The 15202-nt window shown below is 48.7% G+C and overlaps 1 protein-coding gene across 1 annotated transcript; it reads left to right on the forward strand.

The window, feature by feature from the left end:
* The first annotated feature begins 8321 nt into the window (after positions 1-8321).
* Positions 8322-14641, forward strand: PDCD5 (programmed cell death 5). Its single transcript, XM_066582600.1, has 6 exons — positions 8322-8479; positions 9270-9310; positions 10486-10547; positions 11051-11142; positions 11961-12032; positions 14217-14641. The coding sequence occupies exons 1-6, from the start codon at positions 8414-8416 to the stop codon at positions 14259-14261; spliced, it is 378 nt and encodes a 125-aa protein (XP_066438697.1). The 5' UTR covers positions 8322-8413; the 3' UTR covers positions 14262-14641.
* The last annotated feature ends 561 nt before the right edge of the window (positions 14642-15202 follow it).

Genomic DNA, 15202 nt, shown 5'->3' on the forward strand with positions numbered 1-15202 from the left:
CCCATAACAGTGTAATGTACAGATCCCCCATAACATTGTTATCACAGATCCCCCATAACAGTGTAATCCACAGATCCCCCATAACAGTGTAATCTACAGATCCCCCATAACAGTGTAATGTACAGATCCCCCATAACATTGTAATCTACAGATCCCCCATAGCAGTGTAATGTACAGATCCCCCATAACAGTGTAATCTACAGATCCCCCATAACATTGTAATCTACAGATCCCCCATAACAGTGTAATCTACAGATCCCCCATAACAGTGTAATCTACAGATCCCCCATAACATTGTAATCCACAGATCCTCCATAACATTGTAATCCACAGATCCCCCATAACAGTGTAATCTACAGATCCCCCATAACATTGTAATCTACAGATCCCCCATAACATTGTAATCTACAGATCCCCCATAGCAGTGTAATGTACAGATCCCCCATAACAGTGTAATGTACAGATCCCCCATAACAGTGTAATCTACAGATCCCCCATAGCAGTGTAATGTACAGATCCCCAATAACAGTGTAATCTACAGATCCCCCATAACATTGTAATCTACAGATCCCCCATAACAGTGTAATCCACAGATCCTCCATAACATTGTAATCCACAGATCCCCCATAGCAGTGTAATCCACAGATCCCCCATAACATTGTAATCCACAGATCCCCCATAACTGTGTAATCTACAGATCCCCCATAGCAGTGTAATCCACAGATCTCCATAACAGTGTAATCTACAGATCCCCCATAACATTGTAATCCACAGATCCTCCATAACATTGTAATCCACAGATCCCCCATAACAGTGTAATCCACAGATCCCCCATAACATTGTAATCCACAGATCCTCCATAACATTGTAATCCACAGATCCCCCATAACAGTGTAATCCACAGATCCTTCATAGCATTGTAATCCACAGATCCCCCATAATAGTGTAATCTACAGATCCCCCATACCATTGTAATCCACAGATCCCCCATAACATTGTAATCCACAGATCCCCCATAACATTGTAATCCACAGATCCTCCATAACATTGTCATCCACAGATCCCCCATAACAGTGTAATCCACAGATCCCCCATAACAGTGTAATCTAATGATCCCCCATAACATTGTAATCCACAGATCCTCCATAACATTGTAATCCACAGATCCCCCATAACAGTGTAATCTACAGATCCCCCATAACATTGTAATCCACAGATCCCCCATAACATTGTAATCCACAGATCCCCCATAATAGTGTAATCTACAGATCCCCCATACCATTGCAATCCACAGATCCCCCATAACATTGTAATCCACAGATCCCCCATAACATTGTCAGCCACAGATCTCCATAACCGTGTAATCTACAGATCTCCATAACAGTGTCAGACACAAATCCCCCATAACAGTGTACTTTTCAGATCCCCCATAACATTGTAATCTACAGAACCCCCATAACATTGTGCTCCACAGATCCCCATAACAGTGTCAGCCACAGATCTCCATAACAGTATAATCCACAGATCCCCCATAACATTGTAATCTACAGATCCCCCATAACATTGTCATCCACATATCCCCCATAACATTGTCATCCACATATCCCCCATAACATTGCCAGCCACAGCTCTCTATAACAGTGTAATCTACAAATCCCCCATAACATTGTCATCCACAGATCCCCCATAACAGTGTAATCCACGGATCCCCCATAACATTGTAATCTACAGATCCCCCATAACATTGTAATCCACAGATCCTCCATAACATTGTAATCCACAGATCCCCATAACAGTGTAATCCACAGATCCCCCATAACATTGTAATCCACAGATCCTCCATAACATTGTAATCCACAGATCCCCATAACAGTGTAATCCACAGATCCTTCATAGCATTGTAATCCACAGATCCCCCATAATAGTGTAATCTACAGATCCCCCATACCATTGTAATCCACAGATCCCACATAACATTGTAATCCACAGATCCCCCATAACATTGTAATCCACAGATCCTCCATAACATTGTCATCCACAGATCCCCCATAACAGTGTAATCTAATGATCCCCCATAACATTGTAATCCACAGATCCTCCATAACATTGTAATCCACAGATCCCCCATAACATTGTAATCCACAGATCCCCCATAACATTGTAATCCACAGATCCCCCATAACATTGTAATCCACAGATCCCCCATAATAGTGTAATCTACAGATCCCCCATACCATTGCAATCCACAGATCCCCCATAACATTGTAATCCACAGATCCCCCATAACATTGTCAGCCACAGATCTCCATAACCGTGTAATCTACAGATCTCCATAACAGTGTCAGACACAAATCCCCCATAACAGTGTACTTTTCAGATCCCCCATAACATTGTAATCTACAGAACCCCCATAACATTGTGCTCCACAGATCCCCCATAACAGTGTCAGCCACAGATCTCCATAACAGTATAATCCACAGATCCCCCATAACATTGTAATCTACAGATCCCCCATAACATTGTCATCCACATATCCCCCATAACATTGCCAGCCACAGCTCTCTATAACAGTGTAATCTACAAATCCCCCATAACATTGTCATCCACAGATCCCCCATAACAGTGTAATCCACGGATCCCCCATAACATTGTAATCTACAGAACCCCTATAACATTGTCCTCCACAGATCCCCCATAACAGTGTAATCTACAGATCCCCCATAACATTGTAATCTACAGAACCCCTATAACATTGTCCTCCACAGATCCCCCATAACAGTGTCAGCCATAGATCTCCATAACAGTGTCATCCACAGATCCCCCATAACAGGGTCAGCCACAGATCTCCATAACCGTGTAATCTACAGATCTCCATAACAGTGTAATCCACAGATCCCCCATAACAGAGTCAGCCACAGATCTCCATAACAGTGTAATCTACAGATCCCCCATAACATTGTAATCTACAGATTCCCCATAACATTGTCATCCACAGATCCCCCATAACAGTATAAACCACAGATCCCCCATACCATTGTAATCTACAGAACCCCCATAACATTGTCCTCCATAGATCCACCATAACAGTGTCATCCACAGATCCCCCATAACAGTGTCAGCCATAGATCTCCATAACAGTGTCATCCACAGATCCCCCATAACAGTGTCAGCCACAGATCTCCATAACAGTGTAATCTACAGATCCCCCATAACAGTGTCAGCCACAGATCCTTCATAGCATTGTAATCTACAGATTCCCCATAACATTGTCATCCACAGATTCCCTATAACATTGTCATCCACAGATCCCCCATAACAGTGTAATCTACAGATCCCCCATAACAGTGTAATCTACAGATCCCCTATAACATTGTAATCTACAGAACCCCCACAACAGTGTCAGCCATAGATCTCCATAACAGTGTCATCCACAGATCCCCCATAACATTGTAATCTACAGATTCCCCATAACATTGTCATCCACAGATCCCCCATAACATTGTCATCCACAGATCACCTATAACATTGTCAGCCACAGATCCCCCATAACAGTGTAATCTACAGATCCCCCATAACATTGTAATCTACAGATCCCCCATAACATTGTCCCCCACAGATTCCCCATAACAGTGTCATCCACAGATCCCCCATAACAGTGTAATCTACAGATCCCCCATAACATTGTAATCTACAGATCCCCCATAACATTGTTATCACAGATCCCCCATAACATTGTAATCTACAGATCCCCCATAACATTGTAATCCACAGATCCCCCATAACAGTGTAATCTACAGATCCCCCATAACATTGTAATCCACAGATCCCCCATAACATTGTAATCCACAGATCCCCCATAATAGTGTAATCCACAGATCCCCCATACCATTGCAATCCACAGATCCCCCATAACATTGTAATCCACAGATCCCCCATAACATTGTCAGCCACAGATCTCCATAACCGTGTAATCTACAGATCTCCATAACAGTGTCAGACACAGATCCCCCATAACAGTGTACTTTTCAGATCCCCCATAACAGTGTACTTTTCAGATCCCCCATAACATTGTAATCCACAGATCCTCCATAACATTGTAATCCACAGATCCCCCATAACAGTGTAATCCACAGATCCTTCATAACATTGTAATCCACAGATCCCCCATAATAGTGTAATCTACAGATCCCCCATACCATTGTAATCCACAGATCCCCCATAACATTGTAATCTACAGATCCCCCATAACATTGTCATCCACATATCCCCCATAACATTGCCAGCCACAGCTCTCTATAACAGTGTAATCTACAAATCCCCCATAACATTCTCATCCACAGATCCCCCATAACATTGTCATCCACAGATCCCCCAGAACAGTGTAATCCACGGATCCCCCATAACATTGTAATCTACAGAACCCCTATAACATTGTCCTCCACAGATCCCCCATAACAGTGTCAGCCATAGATCTCCATAACAGTGTCATCCACAGATCCCCCATAACAGTGTCAGCCACAGATCTCCATAACCGTGTAATCTACAGATCTCCATAACAGTGTAATCCACAGATCCCCCATAACAGAGTCAGCCACAGATCTCCATAACAGTGTAATCTACAGATCTCCATAACAGTGTAATCCACAGATCCCCCATAACAGAGTCAGCCACAGATCTCCATAACAGTGTAATCTACAGATCCCCCATAACATTGTAATCTACAGATTCCCCATAACATTGTCATCCACAGATCCCCCATACCATTGTAATCTACAGAACCCCCATAACATTGTCCTCCATAGATCCACCATAACAGTGTCATCTACAGATCCCCCATAACAGTGTCAGCCATAGATCTCCATAACAGTGTCATCCACAGATCCCCCATAACAGTGTCAGCCACAGATCTCCATAACAGTGTAATCTACAGATCCCCCATAACAGTGTCAGCCACAGATCCTTCATAGCATTGTAATCTACAGATTCCCCATAACATTGTCATCCACAGATTCCCCATAACAGTGTAAACCACAGATCCCCCATAACAGTGTAATCTACAGATCCCCATAACAGTGTAATCTACAGATCCCCTATAACATTGTAATCTACAGAACCCCCACAACAGTGTCAGCCATAGATCTCCATAACAGTGTCATCCACAGATCCCCCATAACATTGTAATCTACAGATTCCCCATAACATTGTCATCCACAGATCCCCCATAACTGTGTAATCCACAGATCCCCCATAACATTGTCATCCACAGATCACCTATAACATTGTCATCCACAGATCCCCCATAACAGTGTAATCTACAGATCCCCCATAACATTGTAATCTACAGATCCCCCATAACATTGTCCCCCACAGATTCCCCATAACAGTGTCATCCACAGATCCCCCATAACAGTGTAATCTACAGATCCCCCATAACATTGTAATCTACAGATCCCCCATAACATTGTTATCACAGATCCCCCATAACATTGTAATCTACAGATCCCCCATAACATTGTTATCACAGATCCCCCATAACTGTGTAATCCACAGATCCCCCATAACATTGTCATCCACAGATCACCCATAACATTGTCATCCACAGATCCCCCATAGCAGTGTAATCTACAGATCCCCCATAACATTGTAATCTACAGATCCCCCATAACATTGTTATCACAGATCCCCCATAGCAGTGTCCTCCACAGATCCCCCATAAAAGATTGTTGTCACTACAGAGAAAAAAGTGGATGACACACGGAACACACATGGGCATAAAACACAATTTACATGGATGTCACATGGACACACACTGAAAGTGGCACGTTTTCCACGCTGGCACGCATGAGGTATAGGGTTCGGCATGCCATTTTCCAGCTCCTTCATGGACAAAACTGAAATCCGGATCCGTTGAACAGTGGCAGTAAGCGGCACTGGACGGACCCCGTTGACTATAATGGGGACCGCCTGACTTTTTGTCTTGCCATCTGGCATGCTGCACTGTTCATCCGGGATTGTAACGGATATCTGTGACGGAGACTCCAACGCAGATGTGACCCCGGCTTGTAGGGGAACTGTGGTGGCTGCCATTATAATGGAGGCACATGAGATGGTACTCTAATGGGGGCACTGCATCAGACACTGCTATACATTTAGGTCGCATGTGGCCATTTTTGTTGTAACTGCAGTTGATCGTCTGATCACCTGGCAAGCACCAGCAGCTCAAACTGTTTCGTTGTCCGCCATCCAGAGACAGGGGGTGCCATCGTAACACCCGTGTGTCTGTCAGAACCTTTTCCAGGCGTTCGGCTGAAGGATATTTGGTCTCACTGCCCCCATTACATGTACGGCCTCTGACCCCCGCTGTCGCCCCATTACATGTACAGCCTCTGACCCCCGCTGTTGCCCCCTATTGCATGTACGGCCTCTGACCCCTGCTGTCGCCACCATTGCATGCACGGCCTCTGACCCCCGCTGTTGCATCCATTGCATGTACGACCTCTGACCCCTGCTGTCACCCCCATTACATGTACGGCCTCTGACCCCCGCTGTCGTCCCCGTTACATGTAGGCCTCTGACCCCCGCTGTTGCACCTATTGCATGTACGGCCTCTGACCCCCGCTGTCGCCACCATTGCATGCACGGCCTCTGACCCCCGCTGTTGCACTCATTGCATGTGCGGCCTCTGACCCCTGCTGTCGCCACCATTGCATGCACGGTCTCAGACCCCCGCTGTTGCACCCATTGCATGTGCGGCCTCTGACCCCTGCTGTCGCCACCATTGCATGCACGGCCTCTGACCCCCGCTGTCGCCACCATTGCATGCACGGCCTCTGACCCCCGCTGTTGCATCCATTGCATGTACGACCTCTGACCCCTGCTGTCACCCCCATTACATGTACGGCCTCTGACCCCCGCTGTCGTCCTCGTTACATGTAGGCCTCTGACCCCCGCTGTTGCACCTATTGCATGTACGGCCTCTGACCCCCGCTGTCGCCACCATTGCATGCACGGCTTCTGACCCCCGCTGTTGCACTCATTGCATGTGCGGCCTCTGACCCCTGCTGTTGCACTCATTGCATGTGCGGCCTCTGACCCCTGCTGTCGCCACCATTGCATGCACGGCCTCTGACCCCCGCTGTTGCACTCATTGCATGTGCGGCCTCTGACCCCTGCTGTCGCCACCATTGCATGCACGGTCTCAGACCCCCGCTGTTGCACCCATTGCATGTGCGGCCTCTGACCCCTGCTGTCGCCACCATTGCATGCACGGCCTCTGACCCCCGCTGTCGCCACCATTGCATGCACGGTCTCAGACCCCCGCTGTTGCACCCATTGCATGTGCGGCCTCTGACCCCTGCTGTCGCCACCATTGCATGCACGGCCTCTGACCCCCGCTGTCGCCACCATTGCATGCACGGCCTCTGACCCCCGCTGTTGCACCCATTGCATGTGCGGCCTCTGACCCCTGCTGTCGCCACCATTGCATGAACGGCCTCGGACCCCCGCTGTCGCCCCCATTACATGTACGGCCTTTGACCCCTGCTGTCGCCACCATTGCATGCACGGCCTCGGACCCCCACTGTCGCCATTACATGGACGCCCTCTGACCCCCCGCTATCGCCCCCGTTACATGTACAGCTTCTGACCCCCACTGTCGCCCCAATTACATGGACGGCCTCTGACCCCCGCTGTCGCCCCCGTTACATGGTCGGCGTCTGACACTCATAGTCACCTCTGTTGCAGTGGTGACCAAACTAGAGGCGGTACAACAGGGTACTAGAGCCTCCATGCCCGTCTGTATCACATCTTGTATCAAAGCTAGAGGCGGTACAACAGGGTACTAGAGCCTCCATGCCCGTCTGTATCACATCTTGTATCCAAGCTAGAGGTGGTACACCAGGGTACTAGAGCCTCCATGCCTGTATCACATCTTGCATCCAAGCTAGAGGTGGTACACCAGGGTACTAGAGCCTCCATGCCTGCCTGTATCACATCTTATATCCAAGCTAGAGGCGGTACAACAGGGTACTAGAGCCCCCCCTACAATGAGTGTATAATGGGGGATTGTATCACACGGGTGGCTCAAATACGATGTTCATATAATTGTTAGGTGTGACGTCACAGCTGCGGTTATATAAGGTTCGTCATTGTCTTTGGAGGATAATAAAATCTAGAATTCTCCACTTGAGCCGGGAGCTATAAATAAACGTTTCTATAGAAACAGGCTTAGTAATCGAACCCCGATGCTGAATCACTCAGAGCCGGCATAGGCGCTCTACTAGTAATGTCTGTGGCTGTAGTTTAGCGTGCTTGGAGTACGTGTGACGTCAGGGGCGCGGTGACGTAAGACGCAGACGGTAACGGGTGGGCGGCCGCGGAGTGATTCTCGGGGTGTCAGCAGGTTTGGGTTGAGATGGCGGACCCGGAGTTGGAGGCCATAAGGCAGCAGCGGATGGCGGAGCTGCAGAGCAGACAAGGGGTGAGGTTAAAGGAGGAGGGAGCAGTCGCCATGTGCGCAGGGTACAGATAGGGGCGGGTGCAGCACTGTGCGCGAGCAGTCACCCCAATACTGTATACACCCCCCCCAGAAGTAACAGCTCTGTATAGTCTCCACTGCTCCCCAGAACCCATTGCCTGACCGCACCCGCAAGACCTACCACCTATTCACACAGCTGCCGTACCACACCAGCACCCCCCCATGCCCTGCATGCCATGCCCCCAGTCAACCCGTCCTGCCCACCCAGCACCCCGTACCCCCATTCCAGCCCTGTTCTGCCCAGCACACCGTACCCCACGCCAGCATCGTCCTGCCCCCAACCAGTATGCCGTACCCACAGTCCAACCCGTCCTGCCCTCAACCCCACTCCAGCACCCCGTACCCCAATACGGCCCACTCCAGCACCCCGTACCCCCACTCTAGCCCCATCCTGCCCCTAGCACCTTGTACCCCCACTTCAGCCCAGTCCTGCACCCCATACCCTCTCCTGCCCCCCAGCACCCTGTACCCCCACTCTAGCCCTGCCCTCCCCCACCTCAGCCTCATCCTGCCCCTAGCACCCCGTCCCCCCATTTCAGCCCAGTCCTGCACCCCGAACCCTCTCCAGCCCCATCCTGCCTCCCCCAGCACCCTGTACCCCTACTCCAGCCCCCCCCCCCCAGCATTCCGTACCCCCACTCCAGCCCTGCCCCCCTGCACTCCATACCCACAGCGCCCCCTCCAGATCAGCGTCGTCCTGGTGGTCCTGCTGATTCTTCTCTCTTGTCCCCAGGATGCCAGCGGGGAGCAGTCGCAGCAAGAGGCCAAACAGAGGTAATAAAATCCGTGAGAGTCTGTGCGCCGCACCTCATTAGTGGCGGAGCAGCCCCCTGGGCAGCGGTGCTGCCCCCCATGTGGCGGCTGTGGGGACGTCCCCTGATGTGGGGTGTTCCAGCTGCAGCATTATAGACAGCCGGGACGTCAGGGTAACAGTAGGGCGCGACGGCGTTTTATCGTGGCGGTATCGCTCAAGTTTAAACGGCATCGTTATGGCCGCTGCGCCCGGGCCTCGGCGCCCCAGATGGAAATTGAACCCTCATTTTAACCCCTTAGTGACCGGTCTATAATATGTGCCTTAAGCTCCAAGGGATTTTCATCGTCCCATTATAAGAGCCGCAACCCGCTGACGGCCGGACGAGGCTTGTTTTAGTGGGACGAGTCGTATATATTAGCGGCCGCACTCCGGGGTCCGTATAATGTGCCGAGGAGCTTTTATTATATTTTTGGGGGGAGGTGAAAAAAAATGTGCTGAAATTCCGTCATTGGTTTTTGTGTTTTCAGCGTTCACCATTCAGTCAATATAACTTAATGACGTTATATGATCGCCACGGTTGCAGCGGCGCCAAACTATTTTATGGCTGCCAGATTTACATTGTATCACAAGCCCAGCGAGGCCTTTTATGTGTCGCTTTTTAAATGCTTTTTTTTAATGTATTTTATACGTTTGTAATAGAAATGTGTATATATTATATAATATTCCTGAACATTCTCGTGATCGGTTGGAGTCGCAGTGGACAGACCCTCACCGATCAGTTATCGCCTTTCCTGTGGGGAAGGGGATAACCTTTAACCCTTTCCAAGCCAATTTGTATCCTGGTTTTCCTAGGGGGCTTACTCTTTTTCTGCCATTATACAACAGTGCTATCTGCTGGCCAAAGCCAGTACTGCGTGAGGCGACATGTTGGATAAGCTCCGACAGCAGAGAGGCTGGCAATATACAGTAAGAGAACCCCGACGGACGTCTTTCAACATCGGAGCTGTACAGCCTTAAATCATAATGTCTTCAGACGTCAGACAGTGGATTGGAAAGGGTTAATCCTTGGGTAACCCCTTCAAGGTGGCGGAGCCTGGTAGAGCAGACAACACGAGGGCACCTCCATTCGTATGGCCCCCGTCTGAGAAGGTTTTGGTTGCTGATGTCTCTTTAAATTGGTGCGCTCTCATTACAGGGAGGACGACATGAGGAATAGCATCTTATCTCAGGTCCTGAGCCAAGCAGCCCGTGCCAGATGTGAGTATGCACTCAGATTCTGGAGCATATGTTCTGTCTGTTCCAGCGGGACACCCACCGATGCTATGAACAAAGGGCCCCGGCGGTAGGTAAAACAACCCCCCCCCCCCCCCCCCCCCAGTACTGCTGCACTCCTGACCAGGCAAGGTCTCGGTGATCATATCTGCAGTGATCCGAGACCGATGACAACATAGATCAGCCTTACTGACAGGGAGCGCCTGTTGAAGGCGCTTCGGCCCCCCTGTATTTCTGCCAGCAGTCTCTTCGTTTTGGGTCTGCAGCACCTCTGCAGACCTGTGTTGTAGTCTCATCCTGCAGACACACTTATCTATCTGTCCCCTGCTTGGTGCCGATGCTTTCCCCTGTAAAACTGGTTGCAGTTGTGTTCACGCCCTTGTAACGGGGAGTGTGGGATGCAGAGGGTTAAAAAAAGAACCGCTGGAAGATGAAAAAAAAGTGTAATTACATGTCTATCTAATTACGTCCTATTTTCTTTTGCGCAGTGAATAATTTGGCGCTGGTGAAGCCTGAAAAAGCCAAAGCGGTGGAAAATTATCTTATACAGATGGCAAGATTTGGGCAACTAGGTGGCAAGGTGGGTGCATTGCTCCATGTTATCAGCCATAATTTCTCACTTATTAATTAAAGGGGTTGTCTGCGACTTTTTGCTATTGATGGCCTGTTAACATTGCAGCAGCTACTACAGGCACAATGAGAGCTGTGCCTGCAGTACCACACCAGGCCACTGCATTATGACCAGCTCTGTCACACACCAACCGCAGGCTCAGATGATTGATGGGGATACCAAGCTGTGGACCCTCACTATGGAACTACTGATAATCTACCCTAAGCAAACGTCATTCGTGAAAAAGTCCAGGACAACCCCATAACGCTATAGGATATACAGTTATGTCCTGCAGTGGCTGAGTATGTATGAAGGGAGATTGCGCAGCGATCTCCCTCCATACGGCGACGGCTGTTTCTTACAGCTGACACCTGCCGGCAACGGCTCCAATAAGCCGCTCAGCTCATTGGAGCTCTTTGCCTTTTAAATGCCGCTGTCAATTCTGACAGCGGCATTTAAATCCCCCAACTGCTTTTCGGAAGTCCCGTATAAGTTACATTTTTTTTAAAAAGGGGTGGGGAAAAAGAGGGCGATGTCCTTAAGGGGTTAAGGAAAGTATTTTCTCTTAGCTGATTATATCTGAAGATTTTTTTTTTTTTTTTTTTTTTTTGCTGCTTTCACTTCTTTTTCCTCAATGTGTTTGATGTAGAGGGGATGCATAATGCCTGATTTGTCAGCAGCAACTTGCTGATGGTTCCCACTATAATTAAACGTGTATTAGAAGTGCTCGGGGCTGCTGGTCTTTGCACTGTGGTGGCTGCCGGCTAACGCACTCCTGTTTTCCTCAGCTTTCTGAACAAGGACTAATAGAAATCTTGGAGAAAGTGAGTCAGCAGACAGAAAAGAAGATGACGGTGAAGGTGAGCGGTGCGAGTGAGTGGTCAGTGCGTACGTCTCCAGTATAGAATTTGGCAGGGATTTCTGGGTAAACCAATGAATTTTATAGAGACTATAGGTGGGGGGTAGGGTTGTTATAGCAGCATTTTATGTAACGCAGTATTAGCAGGTTTGTAGTTCCGGATCTTATATTCAGGTAGGAACTATCAGAGGTTGATCCAGGGATTATTCTGATTGCCATTATGGAGTCGGGAAGGAATTTTCACCCAAATGGGCCAATTGGCTTCTGCCTCTTGGGGTTTTTGCCTTTCTCTGGATCAACTAGGGGTTGAAACAGGCTGGACTAGATGGACATTGTCTTCATTCAGCCTAACTTACTATGTAGCAGCATTTTACCTAACGCATTATAAGCATGGTGGTTATCAAATATCACACACGTAGTTTACACTATAACATGACGAGATTAATTACTATTTTCACCAGCCCTTCTGATTGGCTGAGCCAATCGGAGCCAGTGTTCAATGAATTAATCGCAGCCAATGAATGGCTGTAATTGGCTCATCGATCGCTGGCTCTGATTGGCTGAGCATCACAGCGCTTCCTGGAGGCGGTGACTTTCCAATCCCTGGCCAGAAGAGATGCTGAAGACCAGTACTGAGGAGAAGATGCAGCGGAGCCGGACAGCTCTTCTAGGTGATGTGCTCTTCGATGGGACTCTGGAGATGGCGGCGTTGAAGTGTTCAGCTGTCTCCAGCAGTCCCATTTAAATGAATAGAGCAGTAGAGAGCCTGCTTGACCGCTGCTCCATGTGTGCAGGGACCTTTAGAATCGTGAGGGTCCCAGCAGTTAGACCCCCATGGTTTGATTACAGGATAACTTCCACTGTTGGCACAACAGTTTTAAAGGAGATGTCCCGCGCCGAAACGGGGGTTTTTTTTTTTTTAAACCCCCCCCCCCCCCCCCCCCCGTTCGGCGCGAGACAACCCCGATGCAGGGGTTAAAAAACCCACCCGCACAGCGCTTACCTGAATCCCGGCGGTCCGGCGTCTTCATACTCACCTGCTGAAGATGGCCGCCGGGATCCTCTGTCTTCATGAACCGCAGGGCTTCTGTGCGGTCCATTGCCGATTCCAGCCTCCTGATTGGCTGGAATCGGCACGTGACGGGGCGGAGCTACACGGAGCCCCATAGAGAAGAGGAGAAGACCCGGACTGCGCAAGCGCGGCTAATTTGGCCATCGGAGGGCGAAAATTAGTCGGCACCATGGAGACGAGGACGCCAGCAACGGAGCAGGTAAGTATAAAACTTTTTATAACTTCTGTATGGCTCATAATTAATGCACAATGTACATTACAAAGTGCATTAATATGGCCATACAGAAGTGTATAGACCCACTTGCTGCCGCGGGACAACCCCTTTAAGGAAAATGACGCTTATTTGCCGCATTTTGCACATATTTATAGTCAGTCACTAGGGGGCAGTAGTGTCATTATTTTCAAATACACTGCTTCACTGAGAATACCCCATTATGACTGTCGCCGCGCTCCGCACCTTTCAGGATATGTTCAGATAGATACGTTCTGCAGGTTGATGCCGTTTCTGTCCAGTCATGTGATCTTGGAGAATAATACAGGGAAAAACCATCCGTGAAGCGCTGCGCAATAACTGGGCGCTATGCAAATAACGATTACTATGACAGGCTGGAAGCGGCTTTGTGTAGCTCATGTCTGGATGACGATTAATGAGTGAAGATGCTTCGATCACACCACTGACAGCCATTTCTTCAAACACACGAGGTTCCATCGTAGATCTGCGCGCAGCCGGTTCATCTTTGCATCGTAACGTGGTAGAAACGGAACAGGATGCCACAACCCAAACAATGTAGAGACCGCGGTCAACAGAACGAAATGTGCTTTGTCGTAACAGGACAGGAGGATTAAGCGGCACGCCACAACATCCTTAAGGCTGGATTCACACGGAACGGAATTTCCGTGCGGAATGTCTACATGGCAATTCCGCCCGTGGATCCTAATCCCGGGATTAGCCAGCAAAGTGGACGAGAGTTAGCAAAAATCTCGTCCACAAGCTGCGGCCAAACCGTGCAGAAACGGATATGCGACGCGGAAAACAAAGACGCAGCATGTTTGTTTGAGATGTAAATACCCTTTTAGCGCCATTCTGAGATATATATCTTTTCTCTCTTCCAGTTTAACAGAAGGAAAGTGATGGACTCGGATGAGGAAGATGACTGACTGGAGACCGGCACGGAACAGACTCTGCGCCCGGAGCACTTGCTTTACAACGATAAGCACTGAACTAAGTGACACACATCCCCAAGGAAGACCCGATCTACAATGGTTTTTTTGGGGTTGGGTTTTTTTTTTCCCCTCCAGACTGAGCAGTCGTCTGCTGGTACTTCCGGTTGGGGTACGGACTGACTGCTCCCCACTGTTACACCCCCTCAAGTTACTCAGATTTCAAGCATTACCCCTTTTAAAATAGTAAATTATTGGGACTGTTTAATAACCATTAATACGTTTTGTACCAGCGTGGCGGATATGACGGGGCGATATCGCACTTTTGTGTCATCACTTTCTGCAGAATCGTGCAAAATAAAACTTTTTGTGTTGTATTTGTGGCTCAGCGGATGATACTGCAGCGTTAGAGGGTGACGTATTAGTCCGTTTTGCGCTAAATGCTCTGCAGCAAAAGCCGTATGAAGATCTCAGAAATCTTCAAGAAGCGGAATATTCCCGCAACCAATCACAGCTTGCCTATTTCTGCTGAGGCTTTCACAAGAAAATCTGATGCAAAATCCCCACCAATTAGGTACAGTTTTGCCCACTGTAGACTGCGGTGTGGAAATCCCGCAGCAGATACGTGCCGTACAACGGCGGTCTTTGCATCGGTGCAGACATTGTGGGAAAATCTATGCTTGTGTTTTGCGAATTTTCACTGTGGAATTCAATTTGCATAACAAATGGCGCGCAGTATAAATAGCGCAGTATGAGGCCGGCTTCACAGGCGAGAAAATCGTATGAGATCTGTGCGTTGCAAGACGCACAAATATGAACCCCATTCTTCTGAATTGGGGCATACACATGAGCAAAGTTTTCCTGCACGGCACCGCGATGCAATGGGGTAAGCCAATATCTCTTTACGTGCTCTTGCAATCCATCTCCCACTGTTTTCA

Source organism: Eleutherodactylus coqui, chromosome 11 (assembly GCF_035609145.1).
Source record: "Eleutherodactylus coqui strain aEleCoq1 chromosome 11, aEleCoq1.hap1, whole genome shotgun sequence".
In the NCBI taxonomy this organism is placed as follows: domain Eukaryota; kingdom Metazoa; phylum Chordata; class Amphibia; order Anura; family Eleutherodactylidae; genus Eleutherodactylus; species Eleutherodactylus coqui.